Source organism: Pleuronectes platessa, chromosome 13 (genome assembly GCF_947347685.1).
Source record: "Pleuronectes platessa chromosome 13, fPlePla1.1, whole genome shotgun sequence".
NCBI lineage: Eukaryota > Metazoa > Chordata > Actinopteri > Pleuronectiformes > Pleuronectidae > Pleuronectes > Pleuronectes platessa.
The window spans coordinates 536,492-562,969 of NC_070638.1; the positions used below are offsets into that span (position 1 = coordinate 536,492).

The 26,478-nt window shown below is 42.7% G+C and overlaps 1 protein-coding gene and 7 gene segments (V, D, J or C); all 8 read right to left on the bottom strand.

Moving 5' to 3' along the window:
* Positions 1-355: 355 nt before the first annotated feature.
* LOC128454574 (T cell receptor alpha variable 12-3-like) lies at positions 356-1,463 on the bottom strand (the record flags this gene model as incomplete). The annotated part of the segment is given in 2 exon segments: positions 356-717; positions 930-1,463. Coding segments are annotated over 2 exon segments (402 nt in total), but the record flags the coding sequence as incomplete, so codon positions are not given.
* On the bottom strand, positions 973-5,972 carry LOC128454439 (uncharacterized). The gene is made up of 4 exons (XM_053437853.1): positions 5,689-5,972; positions 5,093-5,458; positions 1,774-1,888; positions 973-1,237 (listed from the first exon to the last, which is right to left on the bottom strand). The coding sequence occupies exons 1-4, from the start codon at positions 5,732-5,734 to the stop codon at positions 973-975; spliced, it is 792 nt and encodes a 263-aa protein (XP_053293828.1). The 5' UTR covers positions 5,735-5,972.
* Positions 5,973-7,927: 1,955 nt separating this feature from the next.
* On the bottom strand, positions 7,928-9,145 carry LOC128454570 (T cell receptor alpha variable 26-2-like). The segment is given in 2 exon segments: positions 7,928-8,835; positions 8,948-9,145. Coding segments are annotated over 2 exon segments (441 nt in total).
* Positions 9,146-9,151: 6 nt separating this feature from the next.
* On the bottom strand, positions 9,152-10,061 carry LOC128454571 (T cell receptor alpha variable 21-like). The segment is given in 2 exon segments: positions 9,152-9,561; positions 9,808-10,061. Coding segments are annotated over 2 exon segments (438 nt in total).
* A 7,474-nt stretch (positions 10,062-17,535) lies between these two features.
* LOC128454786 (T cell receptor alpha variable 13-1-like) lies at positions 17,536-18,333 on the bottom strand. The segment is given in 2 exon segments: positions 17,536-17,991; positions 18,147-18,333. Coding segments are annotated over 2 exon segments (450 nt in total).
* Positions 18,334-18,420: 87 nt separating this feature from the next.
* On the bottom strand, positions 18,421-21,406 carry LOC128454441 (T cell receptor alpha variable 12-3-like). The segment is given in 4 exon segments: positions 18,421-18,450; positions 19,208-19,230; positions 20,420-20,791; positions 21,004-21,406. Coding segments are annotated over 4 exon segments (465 nt in total).
* LOC128454442 (T cell receptor alpha variable 3-like) lies at positions 21,047-23,028 on the bottom strand. The segment is given in 3 exon segments: positions 21,047-21,186; positions 21,904-22,197; positions 22,310-23,028. Coding segments are annotated over 3 exon segments (489 nt in total).
* A 911-nt stretch (positions 23,029-23,939) lies between these two features.
* On the bottom strand, positions 23,940-25,131 carry LOC128455266 (T cell receptor alpha variable 13-1-like). The segment is given in 2 exon segments: positions 23,940-24,358; positions 24,538-25,131. Coding segments are annotated over 2 exon segments (450 nt in total).
* Between the last annotated feature and the right edge of the window lie 1,347 nt (positions 25,132-26,478).

Sequence of the window (26,478 nt, forward strand, 5' to 3'; positions counted from 1 at the left end):
AGCTGCTTTCATCAATTACACAGAACAAGGATCTAAGTTCTAGACTCACACAAAGTCTGAAGGTGTTTGACACCAAAACTCCACATGTGACAAACCTTCTGTCATAATCACTGGACTTCAGTGGAACTTTACTATAAACATGTTCAACAAAACCATGAAATTGATGACTTTTAGAAAAATAATGATCCAAACTCAACATGTAAAGTGAAGATGAGAGGACCCAGTATTGAACCCTGTGGTGCACCACACATTTAAGAAATATCCTACAGAACCTGATGATTGTTAGAATTTGTTTTATTGGGAAACAAACGTCATCACAAACCACTGAGGTTAAACAGTGAGTGACTCCCTCTAGTGGAGGATGAGGAGTTGTGTGTTTGCTCCACAGGTTCTTGTACAGAGTTGTGTAGTTTCCTGTCACTGTGGGCTGCAGAGCACAGTAGTACACAGCAGAGTCTGTCACTGCAGCAGAGGAGATCTGCAGTTTGACTCGTTTCTCAGTCTGGTTGATGTGAGCAGAGAAATCAGACAGAGTTGGATGAATGGATCCTTCCTCTGTGATGAAGAGCAGGAACTCTGGTCTGGATCTCTGCTGTTGTCGGTACCACTGGATGTTGCGGATGGATCCGTCATATTTACAGGTCAGGTTGATGTGTCCTCCCTCTGAAACTACTTCTTCAGTACTTTCTGGTGTTATGCTGTCCATGGAACCCATGGCTGCAAGATGAGGATTATTCATGTCAGTGAGTCTGAAGAGAATCAAACATCAAGAGACTCAACAGGTTCTTGACTTTTTCTAATAAATGTGAAGATTTTTCCACAGAGTAAATTGTTAAACTCCACAAATAAACCTCCTGTTATGAAATGCAGAAGAAAGGTTATGATGATTCCACAGGTTCAGTGAGACAGAGACTAGTTGTAGAACTCACCTATGAAGGGAGAGAGAAACACAAAGAGGTGAAGCAACATGTCTTAGTCTTTGTAGTTGAAGCCAAACAGATGAACAATGTTCTTCCACTGCAGGAGAATGAAACCACTCAGCAGCCTCTCTGCTGCACAGTCGTCCTCAACATCCAGCTCATTGTGCTTTGACTTCCTCCAACATCTCTGCACTGGACACTCCAACCATCTCATTGGTCGAATTAGACCGAAGTGGGCGGGGCCAGCTAACCACCTGTTACTGCTGTGAAACGATTCGTACGTGGAGACGACTCCAGCTTCACGGAAACCGATGAAACTGCAACAGTAGAGTTCAGTATTATACGTCTTGTGATTTGTCCAATTGTGGTTTTGAACCAGTTTCAACTTTAAAGATAAAACAGCAGAGACGGGACAATATAGGTCGATGCCTCAAGTATAACAACACATGACACAGTGAACATGACTCAGCATCTCGTCATCTTTGAGACTTTCTGTTATTTTATATAGAAAATAATCTGCTGGTCATTCGTCTGTTTAATCATCACAACAAAGATTCTGGACTGGATCATAAGAAACACTGAGGTTTAACAGTGAGTGTCTCCCTCTAGTGGAGGATGAGGAGTTGTGTCTTTGCTCCACAGGTTTTTGTACAGAGTTGTGTAGTTTCCTGTCACTGTGGGCCTCACAGCACAGTAGTACACAGCAGAGTCTGTCACTGCAGCAGAGGAGATGATCATGTGGATTTGGTTCTGCTCCACTTGGATCTTCAGTCCAGATGTTGGAGCAGCTTCTTGTCCTGAAGCATATTTTGAGAGGAGGAACTCTGGAGCTTGTCCTGGATTCTGTCGATACCAGAAGAAATAATCGTCTGGGTTCACTTTGGAGGAGTTATAGGACAGAGTAACAGAGCTGCCTTCTGCACTGAACTCTTCATTGTGGACCGGTGTGAGTTCTTCACAGCTGATTGCTAAAGGAGAAAAGTAACTCTGTTATTTAAGGATTCAAACACAATTCACTCTGTGAAGTTTTAGGAATTGAACCTTTTTGTTCTGTATAATGTAACAAACCTGTTAGAGTGGAGAGAAGCAGTAGAGAAGATAGAGCCTGATGCAGTGAGAGCATGTTGAATCCAGGTGATGTTGGTGCTTTGTAGATTGAACTGGTCTGAATATGGAAGCTCCTCTCTCTTCTATAGTTCAGTAGCAGCTCAGCTCCTCCCTGAATCTCTGCGTCTCCTCTTAGATCTGGACTTTCTCTTCCTCCACACTGGGAGCAACAGTTTGTTCAAGCTGCAGCTGGGATTTGTATTTGACGGATCTTGTTCAACCTGAACTTCAACAAAGGTAACTGAGGTGGTGAAAAGATGGATCCCCTCTTCAAGGTTTGGAAACATGAGATGATCATGTTTTATAAACCTAATGATGAGTGAAAACCATTGCATCACTACTACCAACGTCAACTGGTGAGGAAAGAGAGTCTGATCAAATACTAGATGGTGAACATCAGAGGCAGAACAGAGAGATTTAAATTCAGCTGCTTTCATCAATTCCACAGAACAAGGATCTAAGTTCTAGACTCACACAAAGTCTGAAGGTGTTTGACACCAAAACTCCACATGTGACAAACCTTCTGTCATAATCACTGGACTTCAGTGGAATTTTACTATAAACATGTTCAACAAAACCATGAAATTCATGATTTTTAGAAAAATAATGATCCAAACTCAACATGTAAAGTGAAGATGAGAGGACCCAGCATTGAACCCTGTGGTGCACCACACATTTAAGAAATATCCTACAGAACCTGATGATTGTGTTGGGGTAGAGTCCAGAGTGCTGACCATGTGGTAGAGTCCACACAACCACCAATAAAACTGAGGCCTGGAGGCCAGGCCGAAACCAGTTCTACCAGTTTTCACGTTCCAATCGACCCTAACAGTATTCCTCTGAGTGGGGGAAAATGTCCTGGGGATCCTTTGGGGACCCCTGCTGATTTCCAAGCCCCGCCCACTGAAGACTGAACCCCCTAGCCCCCTCCGGAAGGGGGCAGACACCTCTCAGGTAATAAGAAGGGTTGCTCATCAAAAATCTCTGCCATTTCCCTGCTCTGGAGACTTCAACAGACCGTTCCCGGTCTAGCTAGATGATTTAGTTGCTAAAGGGGGCAACAACCACAAACGTTTGTTTCATTTTCATTTTCTTATATCTTAAGTCGACGTCTTATTTCTAAAGACTATTTTTGTTTTTGACTTGAAAAGGCCACGCACAGGAAGTCACTCGGCAGGCCGAGTTTCACACAGACTTTCTTTTCCACGATCCCCAAACAACTGCGCCACAGCTGTTCATCCCTGCAGAAGACGAACAAGAGTTAATTCCGTTCCAAGAGCACGAGAAGAATTCGCTCTATTCTGGCCTAGCACGACGCCCGCTGCCACAAAGGAACCAGCGCCACCGAGCTAGAGCGGCCACGATCATTCACTGGACTTCCGGAAAATTCGCGCAAACCGCGCATGCCACGACGCGAGGGTCACAGTAAGAGGCTTTATTGTATGGGCAGAGACTAGTTTTAATACTTAGCGTGTGGTTTTATTTGAGTGTATGTTTGTTTAAAGACCTCTGTGTCTATTTCCAGCCCTTGTAAAACACGGCGATACAAGCTGTCACTTCCGGTTTCTTTTGTTCATGTTGACTGTATTTAAAGTGCCTCGCGCCGTGACGGAGCCTCTCCGGCAGCGCTGTTATCGTCCGACTAGGTTTGCAGAGACTTTACCGATCTAAAGATCGGTACACAATGCCAATTTGGGTACAGAGTGGTAAAGTCACTGTAAACTTGTCTCTGACGGTGTTTTGGAGAGCTTCTCTGATCACTCCTGGAATGTTTATCTTCCTCTCTCTCTCTTCCCTCCTAAACCTGCTTTTACACACGTCCCGACCTCCATTTACACATTTCATGTTACTGTAGCCGAGCGTTTTAGTTGTGTTGAATGCACCATGAGAAGACAGAAGAAGTTCATCCATTCGGGACACAGCACCCGTTTAATAACTCGTCACATATCCAACACAACTCACCGAACACACTTCCGGAAAACCCCTCTTCAAAATAAAAGTCACTGCACAAAATAGCTTACATTACCTAGATAAATCTAGACTTAGAGAGCCTGAACGCATCTCGACGCCCGTTGGCGCCAAAACCACGAGATAAGAATCTCTTTGTCTGAAATTCCTTAGTGTAACATATGTGACCGACCGCCATCTTGTCTTCGGCCTCATGAAGTCGCTGAGGTCGTAAACCTCCATTTTGAATTACTTGAACGTAACATCATCTTGAATTCGGCCACACTACCTCACCACGTGACCGCGTCATTACACCATCGTCACTCCCCTACTCTTTCTCACACACACACACACACACACACACACACACACACACACACACACACACACACACACACACAGAGACACAGATAGGGAGACACACACATGCCCACACACACACATACATACCCTCAGTATAACATGTGTTCTAAATTGTGATAAGTGCTGCTGCTGCTGTTACCTTTGAAATATTGGAGTTTGTTAAATGAAGAATCATTGAACAAAATTAACTTTATTTCCCTTTTCAATAAATCCTTTTGTAATTAAAGTATTTGTAATCTGTGATTATTTGTGCATATGTATGTGAATACAGCTGGATAACTATAGCCTGTGCTCGAACTTAAAACACTTCATTGTTTATTATATAATCTTTAATATTAAATATTGAGATTATTAATTTAAATTGTATAACTTGAGACTGATCTTTAAAGATTGACTTGTTGGTCCCTGTACACAGGGAGGTGCCCCGCGACGATAAGTAGTGATTACAGATTGTATTATTCTTGATTGATAATTTTATTGTTTTCATTAATTATTTAAGTATTCTTAATTGATAACCGTATAATTTCTAATTAATTATTTTACTATTCTTAATTTATAGCTTTATAATTTTTAATTATTTTTAATAAATATTTTTTATTTTAATCATCATATTTCATGATTATTAATAATTAGCCAACGTCAAATCTACAACTATTGCACAACAATTATTAGAATTTCTTTTATTGTGAAACAAACGTCATAACAAACCACTGAGGTTTAACAGTGAGTGACTCCCTCTAGTGGAGGATGAGGAGTTCTGTTTTTGCTCCACAGGTTTTTGTACAGAGTTGTGTAGTTTCCTGTCACTGTGGAACTCAGAGCACAGTAGTACACAGCAGAGTCAGACGGCTGCAGCTTCTGGATCTTCAGAGGAGAAGATCTCGAGGTGGAATTCAGTGTGGATGAAAATCTCTCTCTGAAGTCATCTGCTGTTTTTCCTTCTCCCAGTTGAAAGCGGATCAGGATGAATGTTGGGTTGTTGGTTCCTTCCTGTTTGTACCAGAGGAGAGACACACTTGTTGAGCTGCTGACGTATCGACAACCAAGTGTTGCTGCTTCTCCTCCAGTCGCAGTCACGTCTCCTCCTGGTTGCTGCACCATGTCTTGTTGTGCTCTGCCTTCTGTAAAACAACAGTAACAGCATCAGTGTGAGTCAGGTCAGAGTTGTGTTGATATCAGAGACACGGAGTTGTGTTGATATCAGAGACACGGAGTTGTGTTGATATCAGAGACACAGAGTTGTGTTGATATCAGAGACACAGAGTTGTGTTGATATCAGAGACACGGAGTTGTGTTGATATCAGAGACACAGAGTTGTGTTGATATCAGAGACACAGAGTTGTGTTCATACCAGGACACAGAGCAGCCAGCAGCAGTGAGATGAACAGAGGCTTCATATCTGCAGTGTGAGTCTCTGTGAGTAGAAAGAGGAAAGAAGCTGTGACTCTGTGTTTAGACTCAGATTAGAAGGAGGAGTCTCGGCCCCGTTCAGCCCCGACTCACAACTCTACCCCTCGCACACTTTGCATTCTCTCTCCTGTCCCACTGCATCTTGTCTTTTATGTCCTCAGTGTTTGATTCATCACAGTTTCCTCCTTCACATCTGCTGTAGATTCACTTTGCTCCAGAACTGTTGTGAAGCTCCTCTGACTCTTTTATATCTCTTATGTCACGACTACCTAGCTCACAATAGTCGTGACATAGGGAAGACAGACACCGTCCGGCAACGTTTTTACAATGCTTCACATTTATTCACAAAACAGATACAAAAAGACAGGGCAGACAGCCTTCCCACATCAGGTGGTCAGAGCAGGACCAAGAGCCTTGAGGTCCCGGGACACCGTTTAAATAGTGATGGCCATCACCTGGTGGCCATCACCTGGAGCCCCGCCCCTCATTAATCACCGCCTGCACTCTCCAGCTCCTCCTGCATGTTTGCACAGAGAAAACAGGAGACATACACACATGGAAACCACAGAGCCTGGTGTCAAAGCCGGGCGTCACACTTATCAGAAAGAGAACACGTTATCTCAGAATCAATATTTCAGCTCCATCTGACTTCTTATGATCTTTGACACCATTTTTCCTTTTGAATATAAACTCCCACTTTAGTATCTGTGGCTCAGATACAAAGTGGAGTTGCTGTGGAAGATCAAATCCTCCAATGAGGACTCTGAAGAAGGTGGAACCCAGGATCTTGTCTGGAGCTTCTCCAGTTCCAGATGTTCTTTAAATGCAGCTGCTGCTCAGTGGCTGCACATGAACACACAGCTGCTCAGAACTCAGGGCTCAAACCATCGCTTCACTCACTGAGACATTGACTCTGATACAAGGGGGGGCCTTGCTTGATTTGAGGGGCCCGACACAAAGTGTGAGCGTACAAGGTGGTCCAGCTCTGCTCTGGTGAGTGGGTTCCATCTCCTGTGAGAAGAACTGACTGAGAGTCTCAAACTGTCTCAACCAGCTGCAGCTGAAGAGTGAAGCTGAACTGAGATCAGTTCAAAACACTCTGAAGTTATTAAAAATCTCCAATATTCAGCAGGAAACTGTGAAACATGAAGAATTCTGATCAGTTTGGTGGATTTGTTCCAGATGCAGCTCTTCAGGTTCAGGAAGCAGAGGATCATGGGTAATATCCAGTGGGAGGACTCAGTCAACACATTGATTCACTTTGTTCTAACAGAACATCTCTTCATCAGACACAGAGCCCAACAGAGTTACTCCCCTCATGTGGCTGCAGGGGGCGCTGCTGGTCACTCAGTGCTCCACAGTCAGTGGTGGGTCATATTTGACATGTTGTCTCTTATTTGATGCATCGTCCAGGTGCTTTGTCACTGACGTGGATTTGCTGCTCATGTGAATCCTCACACAGTTTCTCATCAGCAGCTGTAACCACGATGACTCTGATGAAACCGGAATGATCAGAATCCATCTGATATGAGGCGGTGGTTTGAATCCCACTTCCCTCCTCTTTGGAGACGAGGCAGATCTGTGTGCTCAGGTTTTTGTACAGCCTCTTCTACTCTTTGTATCACTGTGTGTAGAGCACAGTAGAACAGAGCGCTGTCTGCCAGGGTTAGCTTGCTGATGGTCATTACAGTTGATGATCTGGTTGTTTCTGATTTGTATCGTTTATCAAGATTAAGTTGATATTGACTATTTGACCTCGCTCCTTTGTAGAGAAGAAACTGAGGAGCCTGAAGGTCAGAATCATGTCTGTCCCAGTGAAGATCAACATAATCTGATGTTGTCTCATATTCACATGTGAGTTTGACAGATTGTCCTTCACTTCCACTGACTTCTTTTTCTAGAGGAGAGATTGTGTCTGCAGCTCTGAGTCCTGAGAGAGAAGAGAGAGTGAAGCAGACCAACATTGTTCATGAGGTTGAGACCAAAACACAGTTTAACAGAAACTGCTTCACTGGAGCTGAGGTCAAAACTACATCAACCACGACAAAGATCATTATGGGATTGAAACAGGCAAATATCATCTATTCCACAGGTTCAGTGAGACAGAGACTAGTTGTAGAACTCACCTATGAAGGGAGATAGAAACACAAAGAGGTGAAGCAACATGTCTTAGTCTTCGTAGTTGAAGCCAAACAGATGAACAATGTTCTTCCACTGCAGGAGAATGAAACCACTCAGCAGCCTCTCTGCTGCACAGTCGTCCTCAACATCCAGCTCATTGTGCTTTGACTTCCTCCAACATCTCTGCACTGGACACTCCAACAATCTCATTGGTCCAGTTGGACGTCAGTGGGCGGGGCCAGCTAACCACCTGTTACTGCTGTGAAACGATTCGTACGTGGAGACGACTCCAGCTTCAGGGAAACCGATGAAACTGCAACAGTAGAGTTCAGTATTATACGTCTTGTGATTTGTCCAATTGTGGTTTTTAACCAGTTTCCACTTTAAAGATAAAACAGCAGAGACGGGACAATATAGGTCGATGCCTCAAGTATAACAACACATGACACAGTGAACATGACTCAGCATCTCGTCATCTTTGAGACTTTCTGTTATTTTATAAAGAAAATAATCTGCTGGTCATTCGTCTGTTTAATCATCACAACACAGAATCTGGACTGGATCATAAGAAACACTGAGGTTTAACAGTGAGTGACTCCCTCTAGTGGAGGATGAGGAGTTGTGTGTTTGCTCCACAGGTTTTTGTACAGAGTTGTGTAGTTTCCTGTCACTGTGGGCTTCACAGCACAGTAGTACACAGCAGAGTCTGTCACTGCAGCAGAGATGATCATGTGGATTTGGTTCTGCTCCACTTCAATCTTCAGTCCAGAGGTTGGAGCAGCTAGTATTTGTCCTGAAGCAGAGTGTGAGAGGAGGAACTCTGGAGCTTGTCCTGGATTCTGTCGATACCAGTAGAAATAATCAGTACCAGTTATTGTCCTGGAGAACTTGTAGGACAGAGTAACAGAGCTGCCTTCTACACTGAACTCTGCAGTCTTGTCTGGAGTCAGTTCATCACAGCTGACACCTACAGAAACAGAAACATGTGGTTAAAGACCATGTTAAACTCTGACTGTCTGTTCCAGTGGTTTCTAGAAACAGATCCTCTGAAGACATTTGTTATTCCTGCTTTGACCGACCTTTCAGGATGAAGAGAAACAAAGGCCAGACTCCAGCGTGACGCAGAGGGAACATCTTACAGACACTATCTGAGGTCTGCTGTAGATATTGAATGCAGCACAGCAGGAGGTCTTTTCTGCTCTGCTCTTTGACAGTGTTGCTCCTCCCTCTCTGTGCGTCCTCTCATATCACTGCTTGTTACCAACACCTAAACCACACGTCACTTTATTCTGCAGCTTTCAGCTCAAACACACAAACCTTTCATGAGGAGTTGTGTGTTTGCTCCACAGGTTTTTGTACAGAGTTGTGTAGTTTCCTGTCACTGTGGGCCTCACAGCACAGTAGTACACAGCAGAGTCTGTCACTGCAGCAGAGGAGATCTGCAGTGTGACTCCATTTCTCTCCTGGTTCAGTTCAGCTGTCAGTCGAGGGTCTGGAGGAGTCGCTCTCACCACTTGAGGCTCTTGTGTATCAGTGATCAGGAGAAGATAGTGAGGAGCTGATCCAGGATCCTGTCGATACCACTGGAGGTTTTCAGCTTTAACAGAATATTGACAGGACAGAGTGACAGGACGGCCCGATGCTGAAAACACCTCAGCACTGCTGGCGGTGACATCATCTTCCAAGCTGTGACCTAGTGATGGAAACCACATGTTACATTCACACTAACGTTCCAATGAGACTTGTTCAGGGTTTGAATGTTGATCCTGATGAATTGATCCTGTTAATGGCAGACTCAACAGTTATTAGTGGTGAAGTGAGGACATCTTTATCATCTAGATCTGTGATGTGGAAATGTTTTAATCTTTAACAGGAACTAAAAGAATATCCAAACAAGATGTCTTCCTGTTTCAGGTTTTCTTTTCTAAATCATACGAACCTACAAGAGCTGAGAAGAACAGAAGTGAAGCCAGTTTCTCCATGTTGACAGAGAAGCTGTGACGGTTCAGTCTGATGTTCTCAGCTGGAATCAAGTCGTTTGAACCAATCAGCTTCCACTGCAGCCACTGGGAGGAGAGCAGGGCTCCGCCCCTCACATCTGCTGGTTATACTGGGCTGCACATGTCTACTGTTCTTAACCACTTAGTGCTGCATGACTGCTTCAAATGTCTCTAACTGAAAGGTTTCCTCAGTTTGGTGAACACACTCTGTATAAACCTGACCTCCTCTGTTTTATCTCCCTTCATCTGACTCGTTCTCACCCATGCATCCTAACTATTCCACAGACACTCTCCTTTCTATTCGTTCCTCCTCTCGTGACTCTCTGTCCTCTTACTTCACGCCAGGTCCACATGTCCTCTTTCTCTTTCTCTACTTCTGCAGCCAAAAGCTCTTTTTACCAAAATAGAATTCAATCCTCATTTTCGAACCCCAAAAAACTCTTCTCCAACTTTTCCAACCTCCTCAACCCCCCAGTCCCCCCCACCCTACGCTTCCACCAAGCCACTTTGTCAACTACTTTACAAAAAAGTCAGATGACCTACTCTCATCATTTTCAAATCCTCTTTCTATAACTATATCTCCATCATCTTCATTTTCATCCCCTTCTCTATCCTCTTTCACCCCCCCCCCCCCGTCTCCCAATCAAGTTCTTACCTTGGTAACCTCCGCCCCCCAACCCGTCTGAAGTCAATAACTACAGACCTGTCTCTCTTCTTCTCTTCTTTCCACAGCTCTGAGCGAGTGATCTTTAATCAACTCTCCTCCTATCTCCATCATAACAACCTTCTTGACCCTCACCAGTCTGGTTTCAAGGTCACTCAACTGAGACTGTCCTCCTTTTTTTTTTTTGTGATATTTTATTTTTCCAAATATTTTCACAATCCAAGAGAACATGCAGAACATACAGAGCATACTACATTAAACATTACAAAAAAATTACATAACAAAATACAAATATAGATTGAATAAAACTAATTAAATACATTTTGTAAATAAGTCCCCCCACCCAAAGAGAAAAAAAAAAAAAAAAAAAAAATAAGTTGGTGCATAGGATGACACATCACAGAGAAATACCGCAATGACACAGTACATAGCGTAATTCAGAGCTCCAAATAATTAGTCCTATGGTACTGTTGGTGGTGTATCCATGTACTCCAAATAAGGCTGCCAGATTTTCAAAAATAACTTATATTTCTTTCTGAGACTATATGTAATCTTTTCAAGAGGAATACAACTGTTCATTTCCACAGGCCATCTGTCTATGAGAGTCGGGGAATCAGACTTCCAAGTCATTGCTATACATTTTCTGGCCACACATAAAGCAATTTCTGCAAATTTTATTTGGAGCTTCGTTAAAGACCCGTTGAAAGTTGTGAAGTTTCCTAGTAAACAAAGCTCAGGATCCAATGAAAAGGGAACTCTTATGATTTCAGTTAAGGCATTACAAAAGTCATACCAAAAGGACCTCACCTTTGTGCAAAGCCAGGTACAGTGTAGGAAGGAGCCAACCTCTATACCACATCTGAAACACATTTCTGACAATTCAGGTTTGGATTTATGTAGCTTCTGTGGGGTAAGGTACAGTTGATGAAGAAAATTATAATGCACAAGTCTGTACCGGGCATTAACCGTTGCTGACAGACTGTTCTGGCACAAAGCTGACCAGAGTTGTTCATCAATTGCTATATTCAAGTCTGATTCCCATCTCATTCTGGATCTGTGTAATCCTGGTTTTGGGCACTCATTCATCAACATGGAGTACATTTTAGAAATAAATTTGCACATATTTCCCTCATGAAGCATTTTTTCCACATTAGTTAATACAGGTAGAATCATTTCAGGGCCCAGGTTAGTTCTCAAAAAGGATCTTAACTGGAGGTAACAAAAGAAAGTTCTACTGGACAAGTCATACTTTCTCTTCAGTTCTTCAAAAGACATGAGACGTCCTTTATCAAAGCAATCTTCCAGATGCTGGATTCCCTTGTCATGCCAAGTCTCCAGAATCTTATTTTTTAGAGTCATGGGTACAAGTTCATTTTGTCTTAGAGGTGTTTTTGGTGACAGTCTCAAATTCAGCCCAAGATTTTTCTGAACTTCACACCATATTTTAATCAAATGTTTCAAAATAGGAATATCTGTCCTGTTGGATAAGGTTTTGGAGTTCCATTTATAAATAAAATCACTGAAAGCTCCCTCCTTCAGAGGATGAAGTCCAATTTGTATCCAAGAGGGGGCAGCATCACCGCCAAAAAGTGACGAAATATATCGCACCTGGGCCGCTAAATAATACTTTTTAAAATTGGGCAATCGAAAACCTCCCAGGCTAAAATCCCATGTTAATTTTTCCATTGACACCCTTGGGATTTTACCGTTCCATAAAAACTGTCTAATGTGTTTGTTGAGTGTTTTAAAAAAGGTTTCAGGTAATGGAACGGGTAAGGACTGGAAAAGATATTGCAACTTCGGGAGAGTATTCATTTTCACACAGTTTATTCGACCAATTAGAGTAATGGGTAGGTTCCTCCATCTGTCGAAGTCTTCCTCGATTTTACTCAGCAATGGGAGGTAATTAAGTTTGTATAAGTTTTTAAGATCATTGTCTATAATTATTCCTAGATATTTAATATTCTGGAGCCACTTAAATGGGGTTGTTTGTTGGTGTTCGGTGTGATCAAAGTTCGTGAGTGGAATAATTTCACTTTTTTCCAAATTGACCTTGTATCCTGAAATAGCATAGGTGTTTAGCAGCGTCTGTAATTTTGTGAGAGAGTTAACCGGGTCTGTTAGATACAGTATTACATCATCTGCCAAGAGATTAATTTTATGATTTATTTGGTCCACTCTGAACCCCTTTATATCTGGATCCCGTCTAATTGCTTCAGCAAGTGGTTCAATAGCCAGGACAAAGAGTCCTGGAGACAGAGGACATCCCTGTCGACTCGATCTACTCAAGGGAAATGCTGCCGAAGTCTGTCCATTTGTGGTAATTTTGGCTCTGGGTTTATGGTAGAGTGTTTTCACCCAATTGATAAAAAAATAGTCGAATCCAAACTTGTCCAAAACTTTGAATAAATACGGCCACTCTAGCCTATCAAAGGCCTTTTCAGCATCTAATGCTACAGCTACACTAGGTTCAGATTTAGATTTAGTTAGGTGGATAATATTAAAGAGTCTGCACAGGTTATTGGCTGATGAGCGTTTCAAAATAAAGCCACTCTGGTCTGGGTTTATTAATTTTGGCAAAAGTTGGCCAAGCCTGTTTACCAGGGCTTTGGAAATCAATTTATAATCTGAATTCAATAATGAAATGGGTCGAAAAGAGGAACATTGTAATGGATCTTTATTTTTTTTGAGAATCACTGTGATTATGGCAGTGGAGAACGATTCAGGAAGGGTTTGAGTTTTAGATGCCAAATTAATCACATCCATTATAAGGGGGGTTAGTAAGTCCTTAAATTTTCTGTAGAATTCAGGGGGGAAGCCATCCTCTCCCGGGGATTTATTGGATTGTAGTGAGCATAAGGCCTTTTCGATTTCTTTCTGAGTGAAGGGCAAATCAAGATTCTTTTTGTCTTCATGGCTGAGTTTCGGCAAATCAATAGTGGACAGAAATTCATCAATCTTAGATAGATCCTCTGGCGATTCTGATGTATATAGATTTGTATAAAATTGTTTGAATGCGCTGTTAATTTCTGTTGGGTTGTGTGAGATTGCACCAGTTTCAGTTTGAATTGCATTAATTGTCCTTGAGCTTTCCTCTGTTCTCAACTGCCAGGACAAGATTTTGTGAGCTTTCTCTCCCAATTCATAATATTTTTGTTTGGTTCTTAAAATGTTTTTTTCAACCTTCTAAGTATGTAAAGTATTGTATTTTAATTTTTTGTTAACCAGTCGTTGGTAAAGTTCTTTAGACCCAGATTGTTGAAACTCCTTTTCCAATTTCAGAATATCTGCTTCTAACTCATTTATCTCTGCCATATATTTCTTTTTGATACCCTTTGTATAAGATATTATTTGCCCTCTAAGATAAGCTTTCAGCGTGTCCCATAATATGAAACTACTGGGGGAGGAGGGGCAGTTTATCTCACAGAACAATATTATCTGGTCCCTAATAAACTGGCAAAAGTCTTGTCTATGAAGGAGAGTAGGGTTCAGACGCCATCTATATTGGTTTGCTGGTTTTTCTGGCATCAAAATAGATAGGGTCAAAGGTGAATGGTCAGACAGCATCCTAGATAAATAGTTAGATTCTAGTGTTCTATGAATCAACTGTGTTGACAATAAGAAAAGGTCGATCCTGGTGTGAGAGTTGTGTGGGCAGGAGTAAAAGGAATAGTCTCTAGTTTGAGGGTGTATCTGTCGCCAAACATCAGTCAGGTTTAGATCTTTCATAAATGATAAGGTAGTCTTGGCTGCTTTTGTTTTGGATTTTGTTGTAGCTGACTTATCTAATATAGGATCTAAGCAAAAATTAAAGTCGCCTCCTACAAGTATGTTTTGTTGTCCCTCCGATACCCTCATAAAAATATCTTGAATAAAGGATTCATCATCATAGTTGGGTGCGTATAAGTTTAACAGTGTCTAGGGTTCCGAGTAGATTTGGCAATTAACTAGGACATAGCGGCCTGCTGGATCAATTATAGTTTCTCCAATTGTAAGTGGAATGTTTTTATTTATTAAAATAGCAACCCCCCTGGCTTTAGAGTTAAATGATGATAACACGTGTCCCACCCATTCTCTTCTCAGCTTTTTATGCTCCTGTGTGGTAAGGTGGGTCTCTTGTAAAAAAGCGATATCCATTTGCAGTTTTTTAAGTTGTGTCAAAACTCTCTTCCTCTTAACTGGTCCATTTAGCCCGTTCATATTGAAGCTAACAAACTTAACTACCCTATTCATTAATTAACTGTGTACACAAGAGTGTCATAGCCTCCTTTTAAATGCACTGTGCAAGAGCCAGTGTATCTCCCATGATGAAAGAAAAAAAGATAAACCAAAGCACCAACATTCAACAAGAAAACAAACCCCTTCTGAAGCAGGGCAAACGGGAGGTCCTTGGATCGAAGCTCCCTCTTAACTTGGTCGAACTCCTTTCTGCGTTTCATCAGGCTGGCGCTCAGGTCAGGAAAAAACAATACAGGCTTGTCCTCGTACATGACGGGACCGTTGTTCTTCCGGGACCTCTGTGCGGCGATCTGCAGGATTTCATCCCGGTCCTGGCATTTAAGCAGGCGTATCAATACATGTCTCGGTCTCTGGTCTGCAGGTGGACGGTGCGTAAGAGCTCGGTGCGCTCGCTCTATGATCAGCGGCTCAGTGAAATGCTCTCGTCTGAGAGTGGCTGGGATCCAGCTGGCAAGAAAGTTCACAAGGTCGTTTCCCTCACAGTTTTCCTTCAGATTAACGACACGTATATTGTTGCGTCGGCTGTAGTTTTTCAGCTGGTCGATTTTCTCCAATAAAAAGTCATTTTCTTTACTCAGTTTTTGGACGCGAGAATCTAGGCTCACCAGTTGGTCCTCCGCTGTGCTGATGCGGCTTTCCGCCTCCGTTGTGCGGGTGTTCAACGTATCCAGCATTACTTTTAGTCCAGAGGTAGATTGGTTAATTTCTGCCGTTTTAGCGTCGAGTTTACTGGAGAGAGCTTGATTACCGTTTCGTATCTCTTGAAGAATGAGGGAGTCTTGTACACCGCCCAGGTGGTCTTGTGCCGCCGCCATCACATGAACTTCGTCGTCACTGTGATCGGGAGTTGTTTTATCGATAGATGTCGAGTTTTGCTCACCAGCTGAATTCAGTTGCCTGTTTCTGGTTCTTCGGACCATAATAAAGCTATCCGACCGGGTTCGGACTGAGTTTGGGTGTATTAAAATAATAAAAAATGGATTTGTTTGAGGAGCCTGTGGGTCTGCGTCTACCTAGCTACGCTGCATCACGTGACCCCCCCGAGACTGTCCTCCTTGTCTCTGAGCAGCTTCACACTGCCAGAGCTGCCTCTCTCTGTCCTCTGTCCTCTGTCCTCATCCTTCTAGACCTCTCTTCTCATTTGACACAGTGAACCACCAGATCCTGATTTCCTCCCTTCAGGTCCTGGGTGTCTCAGGCTCTGCTCTCTCCCTGCTCTCTTCCTACCTCAACATCCACACTTATCTGATAACTTGGAGAGGATCTGTGTCTGAACCTTGTCCCTCAAGGTTCTGTCCTGGGACCCCTCCTCTTCTCTCTCGGCTCTGTCATTCACTCACAGGGTTTTTCCTACCATAGCTATGCTGATGACACCCAACTAATCCTCTCTCTTCCCCGATCTGAAACACAGGTAGCAGCAGGAGTCTCTGCCTGTCTGACCGACATCTCTCAGTGGATGTCTGCACACCACCTGAAGATTAACCTTGACAAGACTGAACTACTTTTCCTTCCAAAGAAAGACTCTCCCACCCACGACCTGACTATTAACTTGACAACTCCGTGTTAAAAATAATACAATTACTAATTAAAACGATAAAGTTAGCAGTTAGCAGTTCTTCTCGCCAGTGATGTGAAGTCTTCTGGCTTTGTGTGGTTTCTGCTTTAGCGGTTCTGTTGAGCTGTGGGGCTCAGTTGCTGGTTGAAGTTCTCCTGCAGGACATTGAGTCTCTTCTAGGAGTTTGGTAGAGCTTGATTTGCGAAGAGGTTCCCTTGGTGAGTTGAGCTGGAAGCTGCACCTTTGTGCTCCTCTCGTAGAGTTGGATGCAAAGAGAAGATGCAAGCTGGAGAAATTGGCGATGCAGGAAGAGAGGCTGGCAGCCTTCCGCCCTCAGACGGATTGAAGAAAGAAAGAGAAGAGGGGGAGACCTGGCCACAAAAACACTGTCCCAACATTGCTACCGTGCTGTGAAAGAATCAGGTCCAGTACTTGGTCAAACCTCACACCCCAGCCCGTTTACTCCGATCTGCTTCGGCCAATCGGCTCGTTGCTCCCTCACTGCTGAGCACTCATCAACATCATGACTGTTTATTGTCCTTCTTGATTCTTATTGTTCTGGGTTTGTACCCTCATGGTTGATTCACTTATAGTGAATCGCGTTGGATAAAAGTGTCAGCTAAATGAAATGTAATGTAATGATCAGCACAGTCACATGACGGTAATTGGTCCAATCACAGGCTCTGTTGTTAGTGGCTCCCCAGCCGGGGGGGCCAGTCTTTATTCTGTTAGTGTTTGGTCTTTATAACAGAAGTTACAGAAAGTAGCTGAGATGATTTAAAGCGTCCGTCACTTTAAACACTTTGCCAACACAACAAGAACCTGTTTTAAACTCCTAAAGTAGCAACGACAGTTTTACATCATAGTTAAACTTTAGTCTTCTAATAAAAAAAAAACAGCTTGAACCAACAGTGCAGATTTGATTTCACCTGGTTTAAAGACATTTAGTGACGAGTAAAAGGATCTAAGTTCTAGACTCACACAAAGTCTGAAGGTGTTTGAGACCAAAACTCCACATGTGACAAACCTTCTGTCATAATCACTGGACTTCAGTGGAATTTAACTATAAACATGTTCAACAAAACCATGAAATAGATGATTTTAGAAGAATAATGATCCAAACTCAACATGTAAAGTGAAGATGAGAGGACCCAGCATTGAACCCTGTGGTGCACCACACATTTAAGAAATATCCTACAAACCTGATAATTGTTAGAATTTGTTTTATTGTGAAACAAACGTCATCACAAACCACTGAGGTTTAACAGTGAGTGACTCCCTCTAGTGGAGGATGAGGAGTTGTGTGTTTGCTCCACAGGTTTTTGTACAGAGTTGTGTAGTTTCCTGTCACTGTGGAACTCAGAGCACAGTAGTACACAGCAGAGTCAGACGGCTGCAGCTTCTGGATCTTCAGAGGAGATGATCTCGAGGTGGAATTCAGTGTGGATGAAAATCTCTCTCTGAAGTCATCTGCTGTTTTTCCTTCTCCCAGTTGAAAGCGGATCAGGATGAATGTTGGGTTGTTGGTTCCTTCCTGTTTGTACCAGAGGAGAGACACACTTGTTGTGCTGCTGACGTATCGACAACCAAGTGTTGCTGCTTCTCCTCCAGTCGCAGTCACGTCTCCTCCTGGTTGCTGCACCATGTCTTGTTGTGCTCTGCCTTCTGTAAAACAACAGTAACAGCATCAGTGTGAGTCAGGTCAGAGTTGTGTTGATATCAGAGACACAGAGTTGTGTTGATATCAGAGACACAGAGTTGTGTTGATATCAGAGACACAGAGTTGTGTTGATATCAGACACACAGAGTTGTGTTCATACCAGGACACAGAGCAGCCAGCAGCAGTGAGATGAACAGAGGCTTCATATCTGCAGTGTGAGTCTCTGTGAGTAGAAAGAGGAAAGAAGCTGTGACTCTGTGTTTGGACTCAGATTAGAAGGAGGAGTCTCGGCCCCGTTCAGCCCCGACTCACAACTCTACCCCTCGCACACTTTGCATTCTCTCTCCTGTCCCACTGCAATTTGTCTTTTATGTCCTCAGTGTTTGAAGCATCACAGTTTCCTCCTTCACATCTGCTGTAGATTCACTTTGCTGTTATGAAGCTCCTTTGACTCTTTTATATCTCTTATGAGAAAGAGAACACGTTAACTCAGAATCAATATTTCAGCTCCATCTGACTTCTTATGATCTTTGACACAGTTTTTCCTCTTGAATATAAACTCCCACTTTAGTATTTGTGGCTCAGATACAAAGTGGAGTTGCTGTGGAAGATCAAATCCTCCAATGAGGACTCTGATGAAGGTGGAACCCAGGATCTTGTCTGGAGCTTCTCCAGTTCCAGATGTTCTTTAAATGCAGCTGCTGCTACAGTGCTTTGCATAAGTATTCACCCCCTTTGGACTTTTCTATATTTTGTTATGGCATAACCACAGATTATAATTTATTTCATTGTGATTTTATGTAATGGACCAACATAAAATAGTCCATAATTTGGAAGTGGGGGAAAATATTACATGGATTTCAAAATTATTTACAAATAAAAATCTGAAAAGTGTTGAGTGCATATGTATTCACATCCTTTATTGTGAAACCCCTAACAAAAAGTCACATAATTAGTAAATAGGGTCCACATGTTTGCAATTTAATCTCAGTATAAATACACCTGTTCTGTGACGGACTCAGAGTTTGTTGGAGATCATTACTGAACAAACAGCATCATGAAGAACAAGGAGCCCACCCAACAGGTCAGGGATAAAGATGTTTAGAAGTATGAAGCAGGGTTAGGTTATAAAAAAAATATCCCAAGCTTTGAAAATCTCACAGAGCACCATGAAATACATCATCAGAAAATGGAAAGAATATGGCACAACCGCAAACCTACCCAGACAAGGCCGTCCACCCAACCTGACAAGCCAGACAAGGAGAACATTTATCAGAGGAGCCACCAAGAGGCTCATTGTTACTCTGGAGGAGTTGCAGAGATCCACAGCTGAGGTGGGAGAATCTGTCCACAGGACAACTATTAGTCATCTACTCCACAAATCTGGCCTTTATGGAAGAGTGGCAAGAAGAAAGCCGATGTTGAAAGGGAACCATAAAAAATCCCATTTGGAGTTTGCCACAAGCCATGTGGGAGACACAGCAAACATGTGGAAGAAGGTGCTCTGGTCAGATGAGACCAAAACTGAACTTTTTGGCCTCGATGCAAAAGGCTATGTGTGTGTGGTGGAATCCCAACACTGCCCATCACCCTGAGCACACCATCCCATCAGTGAAACATGGTGGTGGTAGCATCATGCTGTGGGGATGCTTCTCTTCAGCAGCTACAGGGAAGCTGGTCAGAATTGAAGGAAAGAAGGATGGAGCTAAATACAGGGAAATCCTTGAAGAAAATCTGATGCAGTCTGCAAAAGACTTGAGACTGGGGCGGAGGTTCATCTTCCAGCAGGACAATGACCCTAAACATACAGCCAGAGCTACTATGGAATGGTTTAGATCAAAGCATGTTAATGTCTTCAAATGGCCCAGTCAAAGCCCAGACCTCAATCCAATAGAGAATCTATGGCAACACTTGAAAACTGCTGTTCACAGACGGTCTCAAACAATCCACAAGGAGAATGGACAAACATTTCCATCTCTAGATTTGCAAAGCTGGTAGAGACAAACCTCAAAAGACTTGTAGCTGAAATTGCAGAGAAAGGGGATTCTACCAATGCTCTGGTCAGATGAGACCAAAACTGAACTTTTTGGCCTCGATGCAAAAGGCTATGTGTGTGTGGCGGAATCCCAACACTGCCCATCACCTCTGAAGGTGTTTGACACCAAAACTCCACATGTGACAAACCTTCTGTCATAATCACTGGACTTCAATGGAATTTTACTATAAACATGTTCAACAAAACCATGAAATTCATGATTTTAGTAGAATAATGATCCAAACTCAACATGTAAAGTGAAGATGAGAGGACCCAGCATTGAACCCTGTGGTGCACCACACATTTAAGAAATATCCTACAGAACCTGATGATTGTTAGAATTTGTTTTATTGTGAAACAAACGTCATCACAAACCACTGAGGTTTAACAGTGAGTGACTCCCTCTAGTGGAGGATGAGGAGTTGTGTGTTTGGTCCACAGGTTTTTGTACAGAGTTGTGTAGTTTCCTGTCACTGTGGGCTGCAGAGCACAGTAGTACACAGCAGAGTCTGTCACTGCAGCAGAGGAGATCTGCAGTTTGACTCGTTTCTCAGTCTGGTTGATGTGAGCAGAGAAATCAGACAGAGTTGGATGAATGGATCCTTCCTTTGTGATGAAGAGCAGGAACTCTGGTCTGGATCTCTGCTGTTGTCGGTACCACTGGATGCTGGTGATGGATCCGTCATATTTACAGGTCAGGTTGATGTGTCTTCCCTCTGAAACTACTTCTTCAGTACTTTCTGGTGTTATGCTGTCCATGGAACCCATGGCTGGAAGATGAGGATTATTCATGTCAGTGAGTCTGAAGAGAATCAAACATCAAGAGACTCAACAGGTTCTTGACTTCTTCTAATAAATGTGAAGATTTTTCCACAGAGTAAATTGTTAAACTCCACAAATAAACCTCCTGTCATGAAATACAGAAGAAAGGTTATGATGATTCCACAGGTTCAGTGAGACAGAGACTAGTTGTAGAACTCACCTATGAAGGGAGATAGAAACACAAAGAGGTGAAGCAACATGTCTTAGTCTTCGTAGTTGAAGCCAAACAGATGAACAATGTTCTTCCACTGCAGGAGAATGAAACCACTCAGCAGCCTCTCTGCTGCACAGTCGTCCTCAACATCCAGCTCATTGTGCTTTGACTTCCTCCAACATCTCTGCACTGGACACTCCAACAATCTCATTGGTCCAGTTGGAACGAAGTGGGCGTGGCCAGTCTTTATTCTGTTAGTGTTTGGTCTTTAAAACAGAAGTTACAGAAAGTAGCTGAGATGATTTAAAGCGTCCGTCACTTTAAACACTTTGCCAACACAACAAGAACCTGTTTTAAACTCCTGAAGTAGCAACGACAGTTTTATATCATAGTTAAACTTTATTCTTCTGATAAATAAAAAACAGCTCAGTGTCACTTTTATGCTTAACATAAACCAACAGTGTAGATTTGATTTCACCTGGTTTAAAGACATTAAGTGACGAGTAAAAGGATCTAAGTTCTAGACTCACACAAAGTCTGAAGGTGTTTGAGACCAAAACTCCACATGTGACAAACCTTCTGTCATAATCACTGGACTTCAGTGGAATTTTACTATAAACATGTTCAACAAAACCATGAAATTGATGATTTTAGAAGAATAATGATCCAAACTCAACATGTAAAGTGAAGATGAGAGGACCCAGCATTGAACCCTGTGGTGCACCACACATTTAAGAAATATCCTACAGAGCCTGATGATTGTTAGAATTTGTTTTATTGTGAAACAAATGTCATCACAAACCACTGAGGTTTAACAGTGAGTGACTCCCTCTAGTGGAGGAAGAGGAGTTCTGTTTTTGCTCCACAGGTTTTTGTACAGAGTTGTGTAGTTTCCTGTCACTGTGGGCCTCACAGCACAGTAGTACACAGCAGAGTCTGTCACTGCAGCAGAGGAGATGTTCATGTGGATTTGGTTCTGCTCCACTTGGATCTTCAGTCCAGAGGTTGGAGCAGCTAGTATTTGTCCTGAAGCAGAGTGTGAGATGAGGAACTCTGGAGCTTGTCCTGGATTCTGTCGATACCAGAAGAAATAATCAGTACCAGTTATTGTCCTGGAGAACTTGTAGGACAGAGTAACAGTGCTGCCTTCTACACTGAACTCTGCAGTCTGGTCTGGAGTCAGTTCATCACAGCTGACACCTACAGAAACAGAAACATGTGGTTAAAGACCATGTTAAACTCTGACTGTCTGTTCCAGTGGTTTCTAGAAACAGATCCTCTGAAGACATTTGTTATTCCTGCTTTGACCGACCTTTCAGGATGAAGAGAAACAAAGGCCAGACTCCAGCGTGACGCAGAGGGAACATCTTACAGACACTATCTGAGGCCTGCTGTAGATATTGAATGCAGCACAGCAGGAGGTCTTTTCTGCTCTGCTCTTTGTCAGTGTTGCTCCTCCCTCTCTGTGCGTCCTCTCATATCACTGCTTGTTACCAACACCTAAACCACACGTCACTTTATTCTGCAGCTTTCAGCTCAAACACACAAACCTGTCATTGGATCAGTTTTCTGTTTCTTTCTTGGACTTGTGACACATTTCTGAACAATAAAGTGTCTTGTAAGATATTGTCTGAAAAGCCACATGACAGCATCAACGTTCATATTCAAATGATTCCAAATTCTCTGAGATCCTGAAACATTGGACCAGTTGGTTTTACATTTCCTACACATGTTGCTGTTCAAGTTTTCTCAGTTGAATCTCACTTAATTAACTTGATCTCAATCGCCTTTTTCCACTGAACTTGTCATTTGTGAGCTTCTCTCCCGCTGCTTCCTGTGAGGCTGCTGAGTGATGGGAGGATGAAGACACTCGGTATTTGAGGCTTTAACTAAAATCTGTGGAGTCTGTGGAGGTTCTGCTGAAAACTGGTTTGGTGTATGTGTCGTAACATCTTGGACCAAATCAGTTCACCTGATGTGAGGTTGGTGCAGTGGCTCAGGTTGTAAGAGTAACAGTGAGCGACTCCCTCTAGTGGAGGATGAGGAGTTAAGAATCTCTTTGTCTGAAATGTCTTAGTGTATCATATGTGACCTACCGCCATCTTGTCTTCGGCCTCATGAAGTCGTTGAGGTCGTAAACCTCCATTTTGAATTACTTGAACGTAACATCATCTTGAATTCGGCCGCACTACCTCACCACGTGACCGCGTCATTACACCATCGTCACTCCCCCTACTCTTTCTTACACACACAAACAATCACACACACACACACAGAGACACAGACAGGCAGACACACACATGCCCACACACACACATATAGATACCCTCAGTATTACATGTGTGTTTCTAAATTGTGATAAGTGCTGCTGCTGCTGTTACCTTTGAAATATTGGAGTTTGTTAAATGAAGAATCATTGAATAACATTAACTTTATTTCCCTTTTCAATAATTCCTTTTGTAATTAAAGTATCTGTAATCTGTGATTATTTGTGCATATGTGTGTGAATACAGCTGGATAACTATAGCCGGTGCTCGAACTTAAAACACTTCATTGTTTATTATATCATCTTTAATATTAAATATTGATAATATTTATTTAAATTGTATAACTTGAGACTGATCTTTAAAGATTGACTTGTTGGTCCCTGTACACAGGGAGGTGCCCCGTGACGATAAGTAGTAATTACAGATTGTATTATTCTTGATTGATAATTTTATTGTTTTCATTAATTATTTAATTATTGTTGATTGATAACCATATCATTTCTAATTAATTATTTTACTGTTCTTAATTAATAGCTTTATTTATTTTATTTTTTTTATAAATATTTTATATTTTAATAATCATACTTCATGATTATTAATAATCAGCCAACGTCAAATCTACAACTATTGCACAACAATTATTAGAATTTGTTTTATTGTGAAACAAACGTCATCACAAACCACTGAGGTTTAACAGTGAGTGACTCCCTCTAGTGGAGGATGAGGAGTTGTGTGTTTGCTCCACAGGTTTTTGTACAGAGTTGTGTAGTTTCCTGTCACTGTGGGCTGCAGAGCACAGTAGTACACAGCAGAGTCAGACGGCTGCAGCTTCTGGATCTTCAGAGGAGATGATCTCGAGGTGGAATTCAGTGTGGATGAAAATCTCTCTCTGAAGTCATCTGCTGTTTTTCCTTCTCCCAGTTGAAAGCGGATCAGGATGAATGTTGGGTTGTTGGTTCCTTCCTGTTTGTACCAGAGGAGAGACACACTTGTTGAGCTGCTGACGTATCGACAACCAAGTGTTGCTGCTTCTCCTCCAGTCGCAGTCACGTCTCCTCCTGGTTGCTGCACCATGTCTTGTTGTGCTCTGCCTTCTGTAAAACAACAGTAACAGCATCAGTGTGAGTCAGGACAGAGTTGTGTTGACATCAGAGACACGGAGTTGTGTTGATATCAGAGACACCGGGTTGTGTTGATATCAGACACACAGAGTTGTGTTCATACCAGGACACAGAGTTGTGTTGATTTCAGAGACACAGAGTTGTGTTCATACCAGGACACAGAGCAGCCAGCAGCAGTGAGATGAACAGAGGCTTCATATCTGCAGTGTGAGTCTCTGTGAGTAGAAAGAGGAAAGAAGCTGTGACTCTGTGTTTGGACTCAGATTAGAAGGAGGAGTCTCGGCCCCGTTCAGCCCCGACTCACAACTCTACCCCTCGCACACTTTGCATTCTCTCTCCTGTCCCACTGCATCTTGTCTTTTATGTCCTCAGTGTTTGAAGCATCACAGTTTCCTCCTTCACATCTGCTGTAGATTCACTTTGCTCCAGAACTGTTGTGAAGCTCCTCTGACTCTTTTATATCTCTTATGAGAAAGAGAACACGTTAACTCAGAATCAATATTTCAGCTCCATCTGACTTCTTATGATCTTTGACACAGTTTTTCCTCTTGAATATAAACTCCCACTTTAGTATTTGTGGCTCAGATACAAAGTGGAGTTGCTGTGGAAGATCAAATCCTCCAATGAGGACTCTGAAGAAGGTGGAACCCAGGATCTTGTCTGGAGCTTCTCCAGTTCCAGATGTTCTTTAAATGCAGCTGCTGCTCAGTGGCTGCACATGAACACACAGCTGCTCAGAACTCAGGGCTCAAACCATCGCTTCACTCACTGAGACATTGAATCTGATACAAGGGGGGGGGGGCTTGCTTGATTTGAGGGTCCGACACAATGTGTGAGCGTACAAGGTGGTCCAGCTCTGCTCTGGTGAGTGGGTTCCATCTCCTGTGAGAAGAACTGACTGAGAGTCTCAAACTGTCTCAACCAGCTGCAGCTGAAGAGTGAAGCTGAACTGAGATCAGTTCAAAACACTCTGAAGTTATTAAAAACTGAGTTTATCTCCAATATTCAGCAGGAAACTGTGAAACATGAAGAATTCTGATCAGTTTAGTGGATTTGTTCCAGATGCAGCTCTTCAGGTTCAGGAAGCAGAGGATCATGGGTAATATCCAGTGGGAGGACTCAGTCAACACATTGATTCACTTTGTTCTAACAGAACATCTCTTCATCAGACACAGAGCCCAACAGAGTTACTCCCCTCATGTGGCTGCAGGGGGCGCTGCTGCTCACTCAGTGCTCCACAGTCAGTGGTGGATCATATTTGACATGTTGTCTTTTATTTGATGCATCGTCCAGGTGCTTTGTCACTGACGTGGATTTGCTGCTCATGTGAATCCTCACACGGTTTCTCATCAGCAGCTGTAACCACGATGACTCTGATGAAACCGGAATGATCAGAATCCATCTGATATGAGGCGGTGGTTTGAATCCCACTTCCCTCCTCTTTGGAGACGAGGCAGATCTGTGTGCTCAGGTTTTTGTACAGCCTCTTCAACACTTTGTATCACTGTGTCTAGAGCACAGTAGAACAGAGTGCTGTCTGCCAGGGTTAGTTTGCTGATGGTCATTTCAGTTGATGTTCTGGTTGTTTCTGATTCGTATCGTTTATCAGGATTATGTTCATCACTCCATGACCTCGCTCCTTTGTAGAGAAGAAACTGAGGAGCCTGAAGGTCAGAATCATGTCTGTACCAGAGAAGTAAAACACGATCTGATGTTGTCTCATAGTCACATGTGAGTTTGACAGATTGTCCTTCACTTCCACTGACTTCTGTTGTTTGAGGAGAGATTGTGTCTGCAGCTCTGAGTCCTGAGAGAGAAGAGAGAGTGAAGCAGACCAACATTGTTCATGAGGTTGAGACCAAAACACAGTTTGACAGAAACTGCTTCACTGGAGCTGAGGTCAAAACTACATCACACAGGACGTCAAGACAAAGATCATTATGGGATTGAAACAGGCAAATATCATCTATTCCACAGGTTCAGTGAGACAGAGACTAGTTGTAGAACTCACCTATGAAGGGAGATAGAAACACAAAGAGGTGAAGCAACATGTCTTAGTCTTCGTAGTTGAAGCCAAACAGATGAACAATGTT

What these genes read in the sequence shown, in the direction of transcription:
- LOC128454439 (XM_053437853.1), bottom strand. Translation starts at nt 5,734, where the DNA reads ATGAAGCCTCTGTTCATCTCACTGCTGCTGGCTGCTCTGTGTCCTG. An exon ending in CCTGTGGAGCAAAAACAGAA is followed by an intron (nt 1,889 to 5,092) that starts CTCCTCATCCTC and finishes TTTCTCCTTTAG; the next exon opens with CAATCAGCTGTGAAGAACTC. An exon ending in CCAGACGATTATTTCTTCTG is followed by an intron (nt 1,238 to 1,773) that starts GTATCGACAGAA and finishes CTACTGTTGCAG; the next exon opens with TTTCATCGGTTTCCGTGAAG.